The sequence below is a fragment of the Hyperoodon ampullatus genome (assembly GCF_949752795.1).
Source record: "Hyperoodon ampullatus genome assembly, chromosome: 9".
Lineage (NCBI taxonomy): Eukaryota > Metazoa > Chordata > Mammalia > Artiodactyla > Ziphiidae > Hyperoodon > Hyperoodon ampullatus.
Genome location: NC_136922.1, coordinates 82,498,971 through 82,519,425, shown reverse-complemented (window position 1 = coordinate 82,519,425; position 20,455 = coordinate 82,498,971). Strand labels below are relative to the sequence as shown.

At 32.3% G+C, this 20,455-nt stretch overlaps 1 protein-coding gene across 1 annotated transcript in view; it reads left to right on the top strand.

The window, feature by feature from the left end:
- Nucleotides 1–20,455, top strand: part of POT1 (protection of telomeres 1) — a gene marked incomplete at its 5' end in the record, with an annotated part of 82,151 nt that overhangs the window by 50,505 nt on the left and 11,191 nt on the right. The window contains 6 exons of the mRNA XM_079711116.1: nt 4,022–4,177; nt 8,891–9,060; nt 10,168–10,256; nt 14,963–15,019; nt 16,862–17,018; nt 18,770–18,975. Coding sequence (XP_079567242.1) covers nt 4,022–4,177; nt 8,891–9,060; nt 10,168–10,256; nt 14,963–15,019; nt 16,862–17,018; nt 18,770–18,975 — 835 coding nt within the window. The remainder of the gene's footprint in view (nt 1–4,021; nt 4,178–8,890; nt 9,061–10,167; nt 10,257–14,962; nt 15,020–16,861; nt 17,019–18,769; nt 18,976–20,455) is intronic.

Below are 20,455 nucleotides of genomic sequence, written 5' to 3'. Positions count from 1 at the left end.
GGCAGGATGCATTTAAACAAACACTGCTTCAGCCCTGCTTCTCTTGTTCTTTCTTTAGCTTCTGACTCTTTGGAACGATGGAACAGGAAATGGAGTACAGTGGCCCTTGGACAAATATTGGGGTTTAGCATTATTATCAGTTATACATTGCCCATATTAAAGAATAGTGAAGATAGAAATTATTGAATAAAATACAAAGTTTTTGAAGTTGAAAATAGCACATATTTATATACACATTAAATACTCTGAAAAAGTAAATGCATGCTATAAAAAAACATAAATAAGTTAAGTATGACAAAATTGAAGCTAAAGCAACATAAAATCATCCAAACAAAATGAAAAGGAGGTCAGCCAGTCATACTTTATGCACAAAGTGACATATTTAACAAATGAGTGTTTGCTAATCACTGAACACTTCCAATGACAAAAAATTGGCTGTGCAGAGAAGTATTCTCCACCTTTTTTTTTTGGCTGCTGTATTGAGCGTAAATTCTGAAATTCTGAGATAAAACCTGCCACCTTTTAACTGACGTAGCTGAATCTACATTTTCCTTCTAAAGGAAGAAAACATGCCTGCATCCCATTTTTTTAGATAGCCTTTTCGGATAAGTAAAAACAGCTTTCATGTAGATATTATTTTAAAGTACAGCATTCAGAAGTGAATGTAAGAAATTACATTAGTAAGACTTTCTTGAGGACAATTTAAAAGAAATCTCAAAAGTCATTCTATGCTCTTTGTCTCAACAACTCTATTTTCATAAATTTATTTTATAGTAATAATTTAAAATGTGGAAAAATGCCTTTAAAGGAATATTTATCCTTATATTTCTTGCAGTAACAAAAATCAGAAAAAACTCGCATACTAGCAATAGAGAATTTTGTGAATTATTTATGTGTTGTGGAATACTCTGTGACTATAAAATGACATTGTAGACATATACTTACTGATATAGAAATTCACAATATTCTCTTTAGTGATTAATGTACTTTCATTTATATACTAAAAATGTATTATATGCATAGCAAAAATATATTGAGAGGACTGTATAGCAATATTTTGCTCATTTTATCTATGGGAAGTCAAATTTTAAGTGATTTTTTTTTTCTGAAATTGATTTTCCTATCCCAAACTAGGAATAATTTTTTACAATTTTGTTTTGAAAACAAAAGGAGCCAGACCTTACTCCAAATGAGTTCTGGTCAGCATGGAATATAGCGTAATTATTTCCTGTCTCAACTGAGATATGATGCTAATATTGGTCTCTTTATTAGTAACTACAATACATTCATCTTAATTATTCTAGTAGATATGATTCTCCCACATACTGTTGTTTCTAAAAGAAGTTAATTTTAATTATAGGTTATTAAGACTATAAGAAGAGATTAAAGGCTATGGTTGGAGATATACTCAAAGATAAAATTTAGAGCCTTAAATGTCTTCATGAACAAAGAAAGAACAAAAAGCATAGCATATCAGAATAATCTTTCAAGTCAAGAAATTGAAAAAGTAACAAACAATTATAGAAAGTTTGAAGTAGTATTTTAATAAGATATTTACTTTTGGGATAGGTAATTTTAACATTGCCCAGAAATTTAAAAGATATTTTTAAGTGATATATAGTAAAAAATTTCTCTCCTTGACTTCCTCTCTTGTCCCCACGCTGCTATAATAATAAAAATAACATTAACATTTCAAATTGGCAAAGAAGTTTTGTTAAATGGTGATTGTTGTCTATTTGGAAAAAAGAATTAGATCTGTATAAAATATGCAGATACCTAACAGATTGAGTTTTGATACAAGATTACAAAAGTTCCAGAATTTCAACACAAGGTCTGACTTATACTCTACTCTCCCAGCCCCTCCTTCAGAAGACTCATGGATTGGTCTTTAAAGCCATTTTAAAGTCTCAAAAACATGTACACAAAATGAAAGAACAAATTCCAAGTGAAGAAAAATGCGACATAATGTTACTACTCCCAAAGTGATTGTCCTGGTTCTTTGAGTAATTTAGGAAACAGAGTGAGTGACACAAACTCATGATTGTTTATTTACAACTTAGCACTGTCACCAACATTATTCAGTACTTTCTCTGTAATCTGAGAGTGGCAGACACCTGTATAGATATGCAGTGTTTTCCAAAAAATAGGCAGAAGACCTAAATAGACATTTCTCCAAAGAAGACTTACAGATAGCCAACAGGCACATGAAAAGATTCTCAACATCACTAATTATTAAAGAAATGCAAATTAAAACTGCAGTGAGGTACTGCCTCACACTGGTCAGAATGGCCATCATTAAAAAGGGAACCCTCCTACGTTGTTGGTAAGAATGTAAATTGGTGCAGCCCCTATGGAGAACAGCATGGAGTTTCCTTAAAAAACTGACAGTAGAATTCACATGATCCAGCAATCCTATTCCTGGGCATATATCTGGAAAAGACAAAAACTCTAATTTGAAAAGATAACATCCAGTTTTCATAGCAGCACTATTTACAATAGCCAAGGAAGCAACCTAAATGTCTATTAACGGATAAAAAATATGTGGTGTATATATACGGTGGAATATTACTCAGCCATAAAAAAAAGAATGAAATAATGCCATTTACAGCAACATGGATGGACCTCGAAATTACAGTAATAAGTGAACTCAGTCAGAGAAAGGCAAACATCGTACGATATCACTTATATGTGGAATCTAAGCAAATGGTACAAATGAACTTATTTACAAAACAGAAGTAGATTCACAGATACGGAAAACAAATTTACAGTTACCAAAAGGGAAAGGATGGGGGGAAGGATAAATTAGGAGTTTGGGATTAACAGATACACACAACTGTATATAAAATAGATAAGCAACAAGGACCTATGTATAGCACAGGGATCTATACTCAATATTTTGTAATAACCTATAATGGAAAATAATCTGAAAGATATATGTGTGTGTGTTTATGTGTGTGTATAACTGAATCACTTTGCTGTACACCTGAAACTAACACAACATTGTAAATCAACTATACTTCAATTAAAAAAAAATAATAGTTAAAAAAAAAAAGGAAATGTGTTTTCTATTTAAGTAGACTGTTCACTCTTACCCAGCCAAACTTCTGACATGCAGAGGCATTCTCACCTCTCTCCAAATGCCTTTTGTCCCACCCTGTTATAGCACAGCATAGCCTCAAGCTCATCTCTTCCAACCCTAGCACAGCACAGGCTAGCTCAGGTCTTAAGGATGGGATAGTGCATACTCATCCTGGGCCCCTGTTCCCACCCTTACCTCAAGGTGACTTAAATAGCAATCCAACCTACCTTTCCCTTTCCATCACCCATGATTGTCATTCACTTGTGTTCATAACATCTAACATAAACAAAATATTCATATCTGTGCTTTCAAATGCCTTTTCCAAATCAGAACAAAGTGGAAAAATGGGCAGAGGTCATATTAGTTCCCTAAAAGCTAGGAATTTATACTTAAGAAAATTAGCAGAGATACTTGTAAAGGTTTATATACAAGATGGTAATTACTAAACTATTTAAAATAGCAAAAATTTTGAAACAAATCAAATGGCCAAAAAAGGGATTGGTTTAATAAATTTGCATCTATAATGTAATGTGAAGCCATTGAAAATCCTATTTTAGAAGAATATTTAAATTGCCTGAAAAACTGCCCAGCAATAAATTAAGAAATGAAGAGCAGAATAGAATGCCAGTTTGGTAAAAAGAAAAAAAGACATATATATTATAAATACATAGAAGAAAAAAAAGATAAGTAAATTCAACAATATGTTAATAGTTTTTCTAAGCTCATAGCTGTTTGAATTTTTTTCCTTACATTTTATTCATTACCTATACATATTTAGTCCTTTTACAATCAGGAAAGAATATACATCATATTCAAAGTTTAACAGATATTTGGGGGAATATATTTAATTACATTTAAGCTATGTTACCAGCAAATAAAACTCTTTTAGCCTCCACAATTTTACAAAAAGATCATTAAACTTTTGTTCTACTTCTTATGCAGGTATGGGATGGCACCAGGACCCCATTCCCATCTTGGAGAGTCTTAATACAGGACCTTGTTCTTGAAGGTGATTTAAGTCACATCCACCGGGTGCAGAATCTGACAATAGACATTTTAGTCTATGACAACCATGTTCAAGTGGCCAAATCTTTAAAGGTGATGTTGTGTAGCAAGCATGTTTTGCTCTTTTGTATTTTTATAAATTTTAGGGTAAATCACATGTTAGGTGATATTTGAGGTCTAGAAATTAACTCCAAATTAATTTTTTTCTTTAATTTGTAAAATGTGTGTTTAAATTATTAGACGATATATTAAATTATAATGGCTTGAACAGTTTTTTTAAAGTTAAAGAATGTTTCCTGAATATCTTAAAGCTGTGCCCAATTTTACTATGGAAATAAGAAAGAAAAATTTTTTTCTGCAATAAAATTTGCTTTAAAATAACAAAGGATGCATAAAATATTTGTAAACTTAAATGATAAGCTCTTTTACTTGGTTTGATAAAATCCAGTCTTTAACTTTTTACTCATTAGTCTAAGAAATTGTTAATCCACCTCTAAAATATATCGATAAATTGTCTGTGTGTACCATACAGTTTATTAGAATTTGCTCACTGTTTTTGAGATGCAGTTTTCTAGGTAAAATAACGCTGCTTAGTTTTGGCACTTCTTGCTTATTAGTAACATTTTAAGGAATAGTTTTCTTCATTTTATCGTGTCTTTCATTTGCAAGTAACCTTTCTTGCAAAGAATGCTGTCATTGATAATAATGATAATAATAGTAACATTTGTTAAAGCACTTCAAATGTATTTAGCACTGTCTTGTGCAGTAGGTACTATCATCACTTCTGTTTTACAAATGAGAAAACTGAGGCACTCAGAGGCCCAAGATTTCACAGCTACTTGGGTGAAGCCTGTATTTGAATGTACGTCTGTTTCCAGAGCTAATCTTCTTAAGCAGTATAAAGAAATGAATTTCTTTATTGCAAATAACTTCCATCCTACATTTAGGGAGTTATATAACCTACTTATAGGAAGAAAATAGGGAAAGTGAATTGTAATTTTTTTAGATCTGAATTTTAGTGCCCGGTTTCTTTTTTGCAAATAAATGTTCTTGGAGAAGGAGATATTTCCACTTTTACACTGTGTTACAAAGAAGCCCACCCAACTCAATAAATTAGGTTAAAGTCCAGGTCAAGGAAGGTGATAACTGTACTCTTTTGTTCTTTATGAGTGTGTTCATACCTTTCATATCAGAAAATTGACTGTTGAAGATATATTTTTGATGCTTTTCCTTGATTTTATCTGCATTGATTAGCTTATTTCAAAAATAAATGTAATGATAAAGCCAATTCTAAAGTCTTTTTAAAATACAGATAGAGTTCTTTTACAAATGAAAAAGATTTACATTTTAGATTTGACTTTCACTGTTTAATTCCCTTCTCTTTCCCTATGCTGTTTCTATAGGTCTTTTGTTCCTCTCTCTTGTCCTGATTTCCTTGTCCCAAGTCCTGAACAGCACCTGCCACAATGCTTTCCATGTAGTAAGGGTTAAGTAAATAATATCTGCTGGTGAATGCATGAATCAATGAGCGCTGTGAATTTTTTTCAGATTTTTTTCATCTCCTTTGTCTGCTTTATCTCACCCACTAGAGGGTGCTATGAGCATACATAATTAAGAAAATGTAGGGCAATTAATTTTTCTCTAAAGATATCATGACATTTATCTACAATGTAATAGAAAAATGAAAAGGATTTTCTCTATGTGTAAGTAATATAACTGTAGGCTTTTATTTAATGTACCTTGACATCACATTTTATTTGTTCTAAGGCAACCTCTATACTAACCATTTCGTATTTATTTAAGAAGTGCCCAGAGTCAAATGATATTGATATCAATTAATTCTTGTCAACACTTGACGATAACTGCTTAAGATTGAATATTTATATTGAAATGCATGGAATACATGTATTTTTGTTGAATAGGAACAGGAAAAAATGTGATTTTTATTTTATGTAATGAAGAGGACAGTTAAGGCAAATTATAAAGTACAATATAATTGAACTCTATTTACGATACATTTTACAGCTAAAGTTGCCCTTAACATTTTTCCTAAACCTTGCTTTTTAAGTAAGTTATCTCCTTCCCTAAACATTTTACACACACACACACACACACACTTCAAACCTTTTGTCTACAAACAAAAGCAGTGTATTTTCAATCCCCAGACTTATTCTGACACAATTTGAAAATAATTATAAAACACACGTAGTTCTAATTATGTTTGGCATTCAGTGACCCAAGAACTATAGTTTGGTTACTTTCAGACATACACAGGTCATTAAAAATATTAAACCTAAAGGGAAATTTTTGAAAGTTTATAAGGAATATTTAAATTATTTCTAAAGGAATAAACATTTCTTAATAGCCAGTTTGCTTTGCTTTATTTTTACTGTTTCTGCATTAAAAAGGGCTTTTACAACAATTTTTAGAGGTATGTTTTATAATTTTTTGGTTATTACCAACAAGACAATTTGTTTGTTATATATTTGTCTATTATAACAGAGCATCTGGCACATTTTATAATATATTTAGCAAGCTTAAAAAAATATACAATGCTGCCTCCAGAAGGAATTTCTGGAAATAACAGTTTGTCATTTTTATAGCCTATATATATAAAATTCTCTCTTGGTCTTTAAAGTATAATTTTGTTTTATTATGAAATACAATAGTAAAGAAGATAGTATAACAAACATCTATGTGCCTATCGTCCAAACTTAACATTTCTAAATGTTTTGCACACTTATTTCAGGTACTTTTAATTTTAAGAAATGAAATTTCTACATGTGGAACCTTCTTTGTACCTCTGCTTATTCTAATTTTTTGCTCCCCAATATCCTCTTTTTATTTATCCTAACATGTACGTGTGCACACCCATGTTTATTATGCTTTTATTTTATATACTTTTGTCTGAAAAACGCATATGGTTATGTATCATTCTATAATTTGCTTTTTTCCTTTGACATTATATTTGTAAGATTTATCCGTGTTCATATATGTGTCTGCATTAATACCAGCCTGTCTTAATTATCATACCTTTATTTTTAAATGATATTTCATAGGTTAAGCCCTCGATCCCAGTTCAGTCTTCAACACTAACTTGACTGTTCACTTTCAGATCAGTTTTTACAATTCCTTGAAAGGCACTGGAGATTTAGATAGAAATTGCATTGATTTTAAAGAATAATTAATTAGGAAATTATCTTTATAATGTTGAAACTTTTCATTTATGATTATGGTATCTTTTGCCTTGTGTCTGGCCTTCTTTAAGTCCTTTGTAGATTATATACATTTACTGCACTAATATATTATGTATATTAAAAAGAATTACAGAGTAATAAATGTTCAAAAACAATGACATAAAAGGAAATAGAAATAGACATATTTCCTTCCATCATCTTACTTCGGAGACCATGAGGAAAATCAGTTTTGTCATCTTTTGTGTGTGTGTGTGTGTGTCTGTGTGTGTGTCTGTGTGTGTGTGTGTGTGTGTGTCTGTGTGTGTGTTTTCCTTCTCTGACTCTATTTACCCTGCTCCCCTGCTGTTCTGTCAGTGGAAGAAGTCAGAGAAGAAAAGACTAAGTGCCTTACCTCCTTATAAAACCCATGATTGGATGGGAAAAAGATCCTTGAGAATGAAGGAGTAGCTCTGGGAGTGTGGATTTTTTCCCCTTATTTTTCCCCCCATTTCTCTCCTCCATCACATCCAGAGGGTGATGAGGAGAAATACAATGAACTGAAACAGCAATAAGCAGAGGTGGGAGGTTGGTTTACTACCTTCTCTTTCTTTATATTCCCCCATGTATAGCTTTTCTGTTACACAGAATCTCACCACTGTTAATCTTGACCTTGTAGGAAAAAAAGAGAATGGTAGTCCCACAGTCATCAGCAGTCAGGAGTGCTGCTTTATACAAATGAATTAAATTTCCTAGTTGGTAACTAACTCCTTTTGTTTATAATTCTTTCTTCATAAAAATAAATGTGATTTAGGTAATATAGCTCCTTCCTTTGAGTAGGTGTCAGTTTCTTTAATAAACATTCTGCATCTGTCTCTTTTTAAGTCTTCTACATTAAAAGAATATCAAATACTCCGTAATTAAAGATATTTTTAAGACTAAGTTTAGCAAAACATCTAAAATTATAGGACATTTGGTTCAAAACTATAATTGGTTTAAATCTATATTTGAACTCATAGAAGGTGTTTCACATTATGGTGTACAGACAAAAATATTTACAGAAGTTTTCTTTCTATAGAACTTGTGGAATAGAGGGAGTTTATTATTTTGATAAAGTAGCACATTTAAACATACTTTCTAGTATTCTCATAATGACAGTGTTTTAGTGATCATATTTAATTAAATCTTACCTTAAATTAGTTAAAGCAGTTTATTTTCAGAAACCTTAACCAAATAGGTTCTTAATCAAATAGAGGGCTTGGATTTGATTTAGGTAATAGCTTTCTTAGCTACCATATCTTACCAATGCTAAGACTCAATTTTATTTAACATTTTAATATCTCTAAAATGGAAATATGCCTTTACATTTGAAAAATACATACATATCTATACATGCATATATATGTATACAAGAACATACACAGACACACACACACACATACACACACGTTTTGGTTTTGATACAGTGTCCTTGGGCTGATATCGAGTACACATTAGTAGAACATACCACTTTCCTTTCTGATGAGTCAACATCCCCGGTTATTGGTCTGTGCCCCATGTTAGTTGTTAAATATTGTATCAAAAATTGTTTGATTTTTCTCCATTTTCTAAATAATAAATCATCTACTTTTAGGTTGGAAGCTTTCTTAGAATTTACAGCCTCCATACCAAACTTCAGTCAGTCAATTCAGAGAACCTGGCAACATTTTTAGCCCTAGAGTTTCATCTCCATGGAGGCACCAGTTATGGTCGGGGAATCAGAGTCTTGCCAGAAAGTAACTCTGATGTGGATCAACTGAAAAAGTAAGCATATTATAAACCTATTTAGAAATTGTAAATAAGGTATTAATTAAGCTGATTTCTAGGATAATATTGTTCTGAGGTGGGAAGGGGGGCTCTAAGAGGTCTCTTGTAATTGATCCTCAGAGCCTTTCTTTCCATTATTCAATTTTTTAAATAGATGAACCAAATGAAACAAATCAAGTGATTGTAGGTTCAAATAGCTACATAGTAGCAGAGCTGGGTTTATAGTCTAGGTTTTCTAATAGTTATTTATGCTCTTACCTCTACTCTTTGCACTCATGTTCTTCTACCATTTGCCACCTTCTCCAAGTACAGAAACAAACAGTAGAAACTGGAGCTTAGCTAAAGTTTGGAAAACTTAATATATATGTCTAGGGTGACAAACATACTTGATCAATCATGGAAAAAATACTGCCTTTTTAAAGTGTGTATAACTGAGAAAATAGGTAACAGAAATATTTCAGGGTATCATATTTTTAAAACTTTTAGGTGTGCCCAGAAAGTGATTAGTACCTTAAATCCTGCTACACTTGCAGCTCCCTTTTCCTTAAAGTACTCCTGTTAGTGATGTGTGCAGAAACTCTTTGACCCATATTCTAGGGAAATAAAAATTCTTCAACATATTTTCAAAGAGTTATGAAAATATCCTTTTCAATAAATTGAAATGACATAACTATTTTCCAAGTTTTAATATATTGAAATCAATATGACTTTATCATCAATGAAATTAGCTATTTTAATAACCTATCAGTTTCCCTACTTTATTTCTCATATTGCAATATATAGCCACATAGTATTTCACTACTTGAGTCTAGAGTGAGATTGTTCTGACTTAGAATGTCATCCATTAAACACCCAGCTTATTTGCAGTATTTCATCATCCCACTGTTCTACTTGTGTCTTTCTAGACTTAGGTTTTTAAGATTTGAGGGTCTCTTGGAATCCCCTGATAATCTGTTAAAAAACTATAGTCCTCCTGAAGAATGCATACACACACAGAATTTTTTATACAATTTCAGTGAGCTCTTGGTTTCTTTGGGTGGAGCTAAACTGACCATTGTTTGACTTTGTTTTATGCAATTAAAAATTATATTCTTTCAATTACAGGGTTTTAGAATCTGTAGATTTGCCAGCCAACCAGTGTTTAGAGGGTATATGTCAATCAGAACATGAGGACAGCTTTTCAAATATTTCAAGTAAGGACAGTTTTTTTTAATTAAACTACAGTTGATTTACAATATTGTGTTAGTTTCAGGTGTACAGTATCATTCTTTTCTGTTATAGGTTATTAACAAGATATTGAATATAGTTCCATGTGCTTTACAGTAAATCCTTGTTGTTTACCTATTTTATATATAGTGGTGTTTGTTTATTAATCCCATGCTCCTAATGAGTAAGGATAATTTTTAATGTTGCCAGTTTAGTTTCTGCTAAGTAAAATGACTTTTATCAACATAAACTCTCTAATATCTTCCTATCTCTATTTTTTTTTTTTGGTTATATCCATATTCATTGTAAAGAAACATGCTAAATCTTTATCAGTGTCCTGTGCAAAAGTAAACGTTACTCCTCCCTTACCTGTATAGTTACATTTTCACATTGGGGTGGTAGGGATTACTTGATGTGTGATATATGTAGTGTTAATGTGTGTATATATGTATTTATTATAAATCTGTATTTATTTCCTAGTAAACTATTTTGCTCGTCAGTTTCTAAAAGGAACAAAGGTTGTTTTTGCTGCTTTATTTCAAATAGCCCAAGTATTTTTTGATCATACATATCTTAGAGTTCCCAGTTTTATTGAGTTAAGTACCTAATTACAAAATGTTAACAAACAATTGGTTGTGTATTTATATTATTGCCTACCTGAACAGGTGACTATTCAAATCTAAATTTTAAAACACTCAATCTGTAAGATTTTTTTCTTTACCATTTTGTCTCAGTATTTGCTTATACATTCTGACACCTAGAATCTATGTCATGTTTCTATCCCCTATTTTTTTTTTTACAACCTAACTCCTTCCCTACTATGATCTATTTTATGAGTATTTACTCTCTTTCTGTATCAGTAATGATAAGCATTAAAATTAACATGTGTGGCTTGATAGGCACTTAGTCAGTGCCTACAGCCATTATTATTTAATCCTAACAGCACTCCTATGAGGTTGATATTATTCTTCCCTTTTATAGAAAGGAAACTGAGGCTTTGAGTGATGGGAGTCATATAATTTGTCCAGGGTCACTTAGCTATTAACTGATGGCAAAGTCAGTCAGATTCAGATGCAGCCTATTTGATTTTTTTGTACATGTTTATTTCTTCATTTTCTCTGCCTTAGAATTCTTCATATTTCCTAGCACGTTGGTGATAGCGTTTTAGCCTAATCTGTGATTATTTGAACTGCCATTAGGAGGCCAGTTTACTTTAATTGACAATCATTTGGAGACAGTATTAATTTGTAATTATACTTTTTGAAATCTCTTTTCTCCTTTTAAAAGGTTTTTCTAGTTGTTTTTAAATTACAAAAGTAGTACATGTGACAGTATCAAGCTACATAGCCTTCCCATGCCTTTATGCCCACTCGCTGAGGTAAAGTTAACAGTTTAGTGTGATTTCTTCAACATCTTCATGTTTATATGAATATATATACTTCTACATAAACAGATACGAGTTTTCCCTCTGTTTAAAATTTTTACAATGGGACCATACTAGACTAGCTGCTTTATTTAACAATGTATCATAGACCTCTTTCTGGGGTAATAGCTCAAACTCATTCTTTTAATAGTTACATTATATTTTATATGAGTCTAACATTATTAATTAAGCCATTTTCCATTTGATAGACATTCAGGTTGTTTCCAGTTTCTTACTCCTACAAATACTTCTTTAATAAACACCATTGAACAATTGTACTTTCATGCTTATTGTTTCTCTAAAATAAACTAAAGGTGGGATTGAAGGATCAAAGAGTAAGCACATCTGTTATTTTCATAGATGATGCCAGATTATATGCCAAAATGTCATAGGATTCATATGCAAATAACAGTGTGGGAGAATGTCCTTTCCTCACACTCTCAGTGGTATTGTCCGTTGACACTATGAGTAATTTTTTGACAATTTGGTAGGTATAAGGTGATATCTTATTTATTTTCCCTGAGTACATGGAAACTTAAAAATCTTATTATATATTTATTGGCCCTTTTTACTCCTTCTTTGAATTGTCTGCTCTTACCCTATACCTGATTTTCTGTCGGGTTCTTTATTTTTTTTCTTATCAGTCTTGTGGGAGATTGTTGTATATATTTTGCAGTATTTTCTGTATTTTCTTATTATTTCACTTCATGCAGAATGGCAGATATTAAGTAATCAGATTCTTTGAAATTATACTTTGCTAGATTAAGGTTCTCTTGCCATGGATTCTTATGCCATTTATTAGTGATGTTGAGGAACATGGACAAGTAATACATATGTTTGTATATGATGCCACATACAATAAATTATAAAAATATAACATACTATTATATATAATAGAATGTAGTAAGCTAAAGTAGTTGCAAAATATGGATACTTTCTTAAGTCTTAAATTCTTCATTTTGGAAAGCATTATTAAAACTTATTGCTATGGAGATTGAGTTATTTGTAGTGAGGTGGATGGACCTAGAGTCTGTCATACAGAGTGAAATAAGTCAGAAAGAGAAAAACAAATACCGTATGCTAACGCATATATATGGAATCTAAAAAAAAAAAATGGTTCTGAAGAACCTAGGGGCAGGACAGGAATAAAGACGCAGACGTAGAGAATGGACTTGAGGACACAGGGAGGGGGAAGGGTAAGCTGGGATGAAGTGAGAGAGTGGCATGGACATATATACACTACCAAATGTAAAGTAGATAGCTGGTGGGAAGTAGCTGCATAGCACAGGGAGATCAGCTCGATGCTTTGTGTCCACCTAGAGGGGTGGGATAGGGAGGGTGGGAGGGAGACACAAGAGGAAGGAGATATGGGGATATATGTATGTGTATAGCTAATTCACTTTGTTATAAAGCAGAAACTAACACACCATAATTGCTAACACACTAACACACACATAATTGCTTAGTAAAGTAATTATACTCCAATAAAGATGTTAAAAAAAAAAGACTTATTGCTATGATCACTACTTTTGCTTTTTTTGTTAAAGTAAAATCATATTTTATGGTATTCATCAAGTCATCCTATTAAGTTTGGTAAATTTATTATTATATCCACCTATCCCTTTATTCCCTTCACAGTGTATTTTTTCAACATAAGAAAAATTTTCGAACATACAGAAAAGTTGAAACAATTGTGCAGTCAACACTCATATACCCACCATCCGATTCTCTAGTTAACATGTTATTCTCTTTGCTGTGTCATTTATCTCTTTTTTAATGCATCAATCCAGTTTATTTTTTGACGCATTTCAAAGTAATTTGCAGACATAAGTACATCTCCTAAACACTTCAATGAATGAACATCAGTATCTAGAGTTAAATATTTGTTTAGAATTCTCTTATTTTTGAGGTAAATTATATTCAATGAAATGGGCAACCTAGGTGTATCATTTCATGAGTTTTGGCTAACACATAAACTGCATAACCTTAAGTCCCTCTTAAAATCAAGACCATTACCTTTTTTGCAGAAATCTCCCTCGTGCTCTTTCCCAGTCGATCCTCACCCCCAACCCCACCCCAGAAGTCCTGATTTTTTCCACCATAGATTAATTGTGCCTGTTCTAGAACTTCAGATAAATGCAATAATATGTTATTTACTCTTGTACATACTATTTGTTTTTGAGATTCATCCATGTTGCATATGTCAGTGGTTTATTCCTTTTTAATGCTTAGTATTATGGGATGACATAGACATTTTTGAAAATATGAATTTCCAGTTGCAGCACCATGTTTTTTTTAAAGGTGGCTTTGGTGTCTTTGTCAAAAATCAAATGAGTATAAATGTGGATTTACTTCTGAGCTTTGTGTTCAGTACTTAGTAGTGTGGTGTGAAGTAAGCATTTTTTTTTCCTCATACTAATTTCCAGTTGTTGCAGAACCTTTTTTTTTTTTTTTTGTGGTACGTGGGCCTCTCACTGTTGTGGCCTCTCCCGTTGCGGAGCACAGGCTCCGGACGCTCAGGCTCAGCGGCCATGGCTCACGGGCCCAGCCACTCCACGGCATGTGGGATCTTCCCGGACCAGGGCACGAACCCATGTCCGCTGCATCGGCAGGCGGACTCTCAACCACTGCGCCACCAGGGAAGCCCCCAGAACTATTTTTTGAAAAGAGTTTTGCTTTCCATTTGGATTGCTTTGCTGCCTTTATCAAAAATCAAATAAAGGGCCTCCGGAGCCTGTGCTCCACAACGGGAGAGGCCCGCGTACCGCAAAAAAAAAAAAAAAAAAAAAAAAAAAATCAATTGACCATGTAAATGTGGTTTATTTCTGGACTTTCTATTTAATTCTGATAATATTATTTGTCATTCTTTATGTCAGTACCATATTCTTTTGTTTACTATATATAGCTTTATAGTAAATCTTGAAGTCATATAGTATAAGTCCTCCAATTTTGTTCTTTTTCAAGATTAGATTCTAGATTCTTTGCCATTTCCACTTAAGTGATAGAATCTGCTTGTCTCTTTCTATAATAAAGCCTATGCAATTTTGATTAGGATTTTATTGAATCTACAGATCTATTGGGAAGAATGTCAGTTCCTAACAATATTGAACCTTCCAATCCATGAACAAATGACATGAATGCATAAACAAATTTCACCATTTGTTTAGATTTTCTTCAGTTTCTCTCAGTAATGTTTTATAGTTTTCAATGCCACATTGAGCTTTTAATGGATTTTAAAACTGTAATTCTTCTTTCCTTTTTTCCTAATAGGCTCTGGATCAGTATCACTATATGAGGTGGAAAGATGTCAACAACTGTCGGCTACAAGTAAGACCATTTTCATTTTTGTATTATGGGCACAAGAGTGAGTATTATGAAGTCTGTCCTTATACTTATCTATCCACGAGGGCAAAAACATATCTGTGTTAATTTTAATCAATTCACACTATGTATTTAGTGGTGCGTCCATAAAGGAATTCCTTAAAATATGCCCCAAAACTTTAATGTTAGAAATGATAGTTAATCTATCAGATACCCGCCTTCTGATACTTCAACTAAGATTTTTAAAAAATTAACTATTTCTAAGCACAAGTCTATTAAATAAAATTCTGTAATATACTATTATAAAGATATGATTTTCTCATTATTGGAGAAAGGATGTATAATTATGAAATGGGCTAGAAGAAAGAAGCTGTGGTATTGTATTAGAATTGGAGGTGTCAGTATGTACTCGTGGTTTTAGAGACAGATACAGAAATAGATATATGGGTGTTTGTATATATGTATTCACTCACATATACATTCATACACATGCAGGTGCACGTGTATAAGTATAGGTATTAACATGTGTGCATATGTGCCTGAGCTCTGTTGATGAAAGGGCATAAAAACAAGGACACCCAGTAGCAATGAGTACACCTAGTGCACAGATCTTAGTTTATAAATAATATCCCCAATCAGGGCTTCTTGGAGAAATAGCAGATTCCAGGGTTGAGACAGGAGAATTATAAGGTGATTCTGGAACATCTTGTTGTGTCAGAAAGTAGAGAATTTCTCAGGTTAATGGTGGCAGATGTCAAATCTCATACAATTTGAGTATCAAAATAAAAATTACTAGTGATGGCATAGAACTGATTGAATAAAGTAGGAATCTATTAGTCCATATGGATAGTAAATAAATGAACAAAACAAATAAATAAATAAATGAGGTTGAATGGAAAGCTGTTATTTAAAATAGAATGGCAGCTGATAAATGTAAAAGGAATAATGAAGTTAGGGAAAAATCACCATTTTTCAATCATGATAGTAATTGTTTAGTTGCTAATCGTCAATGGATCTTAAACTAGCAGGATCCTAAATGTTTAATGAAATTGGGATATATATATTTTGTCAAATACTTTCTTATTAGTTATAAAGGGGGAAATAATAAGTTTATAGTGGAGAAACCTGCTGAACACCACCTTAATCAGCTGAGCAAAGTTAACATACCCAGGAATGAAAACACTGATATCATGTGCCTTTCGACGTCATGCAATGAGAAGGCCACAATATCACTTACACAGTAGTATTCCTACCAAAAATGCGTAATTGGTATCTGATCATGAGAAAAACCAGACACACCCAAATAAATGGCCTCTACTCCTCAAATATATTAGCGTCCTGAAAGACAAAGAATAGCTGAGGAACCATTCTCTACACTGAAGGACTCCAAAGAGACAGGAAAAATAAATGCTACACATGGTTCAGGATTGGGTCCTAGACCTGAAAATAAAATGCTAAATAAGAGCATTATGGGGATAGTTGGAGAAATTTGAATAATGTCTGTTGATTATGTGATAATCAATGTTAAGTGTTCTGATGTTGAAAATTACATTGTAATATGTTAATGAAATTGCTTGTTCTTGTGAAATACATACTGAAGTACTTAGGGATAAAGGGACAAAATGTCTGGAAGTTACTATCACATATCTGCAAGGTTTATGTATATATGGAGAGATGGAGATAATGACAGATGGAGATGATGATAAATGTGGCAAAATGTTACCAAAATTGACAATTAATACAACTGAATTGGATTTGATTGTGTATGTTTGTTTCATGGGGATTCATGCCATGAATATACTTATATCCTTGCAGATTTCTCTAACTTAATTCAAAAATTCTTTATAGTACTTACGGATCATCAGTATTTGGAGAAAACCCCACTGTGTGCTATTTTGAAACAAGAAGCTCCTCAACAATATCGTATCCGAGCAAAATTGAGGTCATATAAGCCCAGAAGACTCTTTCAGTCTGTTAAACTTTATTGTCCTAAATGTCATTCACTGTAAGTATTTTCCATAACAAAACCAAAGTTTTCATTTCATGAAATTTGTGTATATATGTTTTCTTATGTGTCAGTTTAAGTCCTGACAATGAGTAAATTGTGATTTTAATGTATTTTGAAAGAATGGTAATCTTTTTAAGAGAAGACACTAATTCTTAGAAAATAAATCCTTTTGATGTTTCTTAGTAATAATAAATAAAAGTAGTTGCTGTTTTCAGATCTGACATTCAATTTAGTAGCTCTGATAAATGCAAACAAATAATAACTGTGAAAAGCTGTATAGCACAGGGAGCTCAGCTGGGTTCTCTGTGATGGCCTAGTTGGGTGGGATGGGACCGAGGGGAGGTCCAAGAGGGAGGGGATGTGTGTATGCGTATGGCTGATTCACTTTGCTGTGCAGCAGAAACTAACACAACTTTGTAAAGCAATTATACTCCAATAAAAAATAAATAAATAAATATAATAATTTTAAAAAAAGAAAATATTTGGGGGGGCTTTCTCATTTGTCACAAAAAAATCTTGAAAGTAAACCATTATTAGCTAAAATTCTTAAATAGAAAAGATTTCTGGTTAGTTGAAATTCCTAATTAAGTGTTAAGAGAAAGCCTTGTTGGAAATTCCTGTCCTGCTTAATAACTACCATACAGTGGACATAATTTGAACTTTTGTTGGTAATTAAGGATTTCTCAGTTCCTCAAAAGCTTTATTCTAAACATCAATTATTTTATAAATAAGTAAATAAATTTATAAGACATTAGAATGAATATGTACTTACTAACTCAAGACATTTTCTGAAAATTATTTTTAATCCCTCTTCTTCTTTTTTATGCAATTTGACTATCTTCCCTCTATATATGTAACATGAACATGTATATACATCTCCATTATATTTATGTGTGTGTACATTGTGTGTGTGTTGTGTACACTAATGTACACAATCCCCTTCACAATCTAAGTATAATACTGTTTGTGGAGATTTTTGATCATCAGATCTCCTTATTTAAAACAGGGGACCATCTTCTACCCATTTGGGCTTGAAATGGTAGTTGGAATTAAAATATAAGTACAGATTTTAGATAGTTCTTGAAGTATTATCAGATTATAGTTCGTAAAATTCTGTAAAAATCATATAACTTTGCCAAACAAAACCACCCTCTATGATAATTTTTTAAACAAATAGGGAAATCATCTTAGAAATGTCAAGAGGTTTTACCTAAATTTACACAGCTGATTGGTGACAGAACCAAGACAAGGAAATAGACCTTTTGATTCTAGATTATGCGATTTCTACTGTATCATATTTTACCATATGACTTTTGAAAATTATATTCTAGATTAAAAGGAATCAAATGGAATATTGGTTTGTAAAGTAGGTACCCTATGAAAGTGATATTACTTAAGTGGTAAGTGGATATTTAGCTGGAGTGAAGACAAGGCTCCTGCTGGGAAGTTTAGCATTCCTTACAGAGGAGAACAGTTTGGTGCTAGAAATAATGGTGTCACAAAACCAGGCAAGGAAATTGCTGGTGGTTAATGTAATTATGATATGGATCTAATTAGCCATAAAATATCATCAAATATCTTTCTATTGAATGAGCCATGTAATCTGCAGAGTGAATTATCTCCATGTTTTAAAATAAGTAGCCGGTTCATAAGCATATAAACAACTTTTTTATTGGATAGTTTGTTAAATTTGAATTTCCAAGCTTATACCAATTGTTTTTGTATTATTTCGTTGTCAATGATTTTAGGCAAGAAGTTCCACATGAGGGTGATTTGGATATAATTTTGCAAAAGGGTGCAACCAAAACCCCAGATAGCAAACTACAAAATACATCATTATATGATTCAAAAATCTGGACCACTAAAGATCAAGGAGAACGAAAAGTAGCTGTTCATTTTGTGAAAAATAATGGTATTCTCCCACTTTCAAATGACTGTCTAATTTTGATAGAAGGTATGATATTTAAGTTGCTGTTCTATTAGAATATAGCTTTTGCTTATATGTTTCTCTGATTGATTATTGTTAAATATATTTTAGGGGCAACCTGGGACATATAAAGTCAAAATACTGTTAATTTAAATTTCAAGTAATGTAATATATATAGCAACTAGATTCAAATATATACATATACACATATATATGTAAATTTATCTGAATGACATTTTGAAATTACACATTAAACTCAAGTGTTTGCCTTTGTCCATCTTGTTGGATTCCTACATGTCATCTTAATGAGACCCAAGGTGATTGCTGAGCTGAATAATAATCAAGAAGCTGCTTGTTATGTATAGTTGCTGTTATCTTGGCCTCTGGATGTCACTCTTGTTTCATAAAAATAGAATGAAAGTCATCTATTGATAGCTAAATCAAGTAGAGATAACCTGACATATTTTAAGAGAATGAAACTTTGAGTCAAATTTAATTTTGCATTTCTTTTATACTTTTGTCTTATTTTTATCTAATATTTATCTAATAATCCATAATAAAAGGGGATCATCATGTTTAATTTGCATTAGAGAAATCTTTCATTTTGTGAATGAACTGATCTTTCTTACAATGGATTATGATCATTTTTATTCCTGGCATTTTTCTGTTTATAAAAGTAACACATAGGGGCTTCCCTGGTGGCGCAGTGGTTGAGAGTCTGCCTGCCGATGCAGGGGACACAGGTTCGTGCCCCGGTCCAGGAAGATCCCACATGCCATGAAGCGGCTGGGCCCGTGAGCCATGGCCGCTGAGCCTGTGCGTCCGGAGCCTGTGCTCCACAACCGGAGAGGCCACAACAGTGAGAGGCCCGCGTACCACAAAAAAAAAAAAAAAAAAAAAGTAACACATAATCATTTTAAAAAATAATGTATATATGTGAATACACATGTATATAAACATTGATATTATTTTTATGAACATGACTTGTTTTAATACATTTATAGCATACCAGAAACTATTTTAATTAATTTAATCATCACAACAATCCTGTGAAGTTGGTACTATTATAAGCTGTTTTTTATACATGAGAAAACTGAACCACACAGGAGATAAACGTCTTTGCTAGTACAGGTAGTGGGTGGTGAAACTGAATGGCTTCCAGTTTTTTACATAGCAACTCTGTGATGAACATTATCTCCCCCCGAAGTGTAATTGGGCACAAGGAATTAAGTGAATGTTGCCCAATTACTTTCTAGTAAAGTTATCATAATATGCACATGCTTTAGCAGCATGTGAGATTATCTGTTCACCTACCCTCCTCATAATATACTAGAGCTTTAAAAAAATTTGGCCATTTTGATGAGTGAGATGTGACATCTTATTCCATTAGCAGTATTTTAATCTGTACCAGGAGATAGATGCAAAAACAGAAGGACACAGACACACACACACACATACATATGGAATAAATCTATTTATATGGCCTAAAAATAAAATAAAGCTGTGA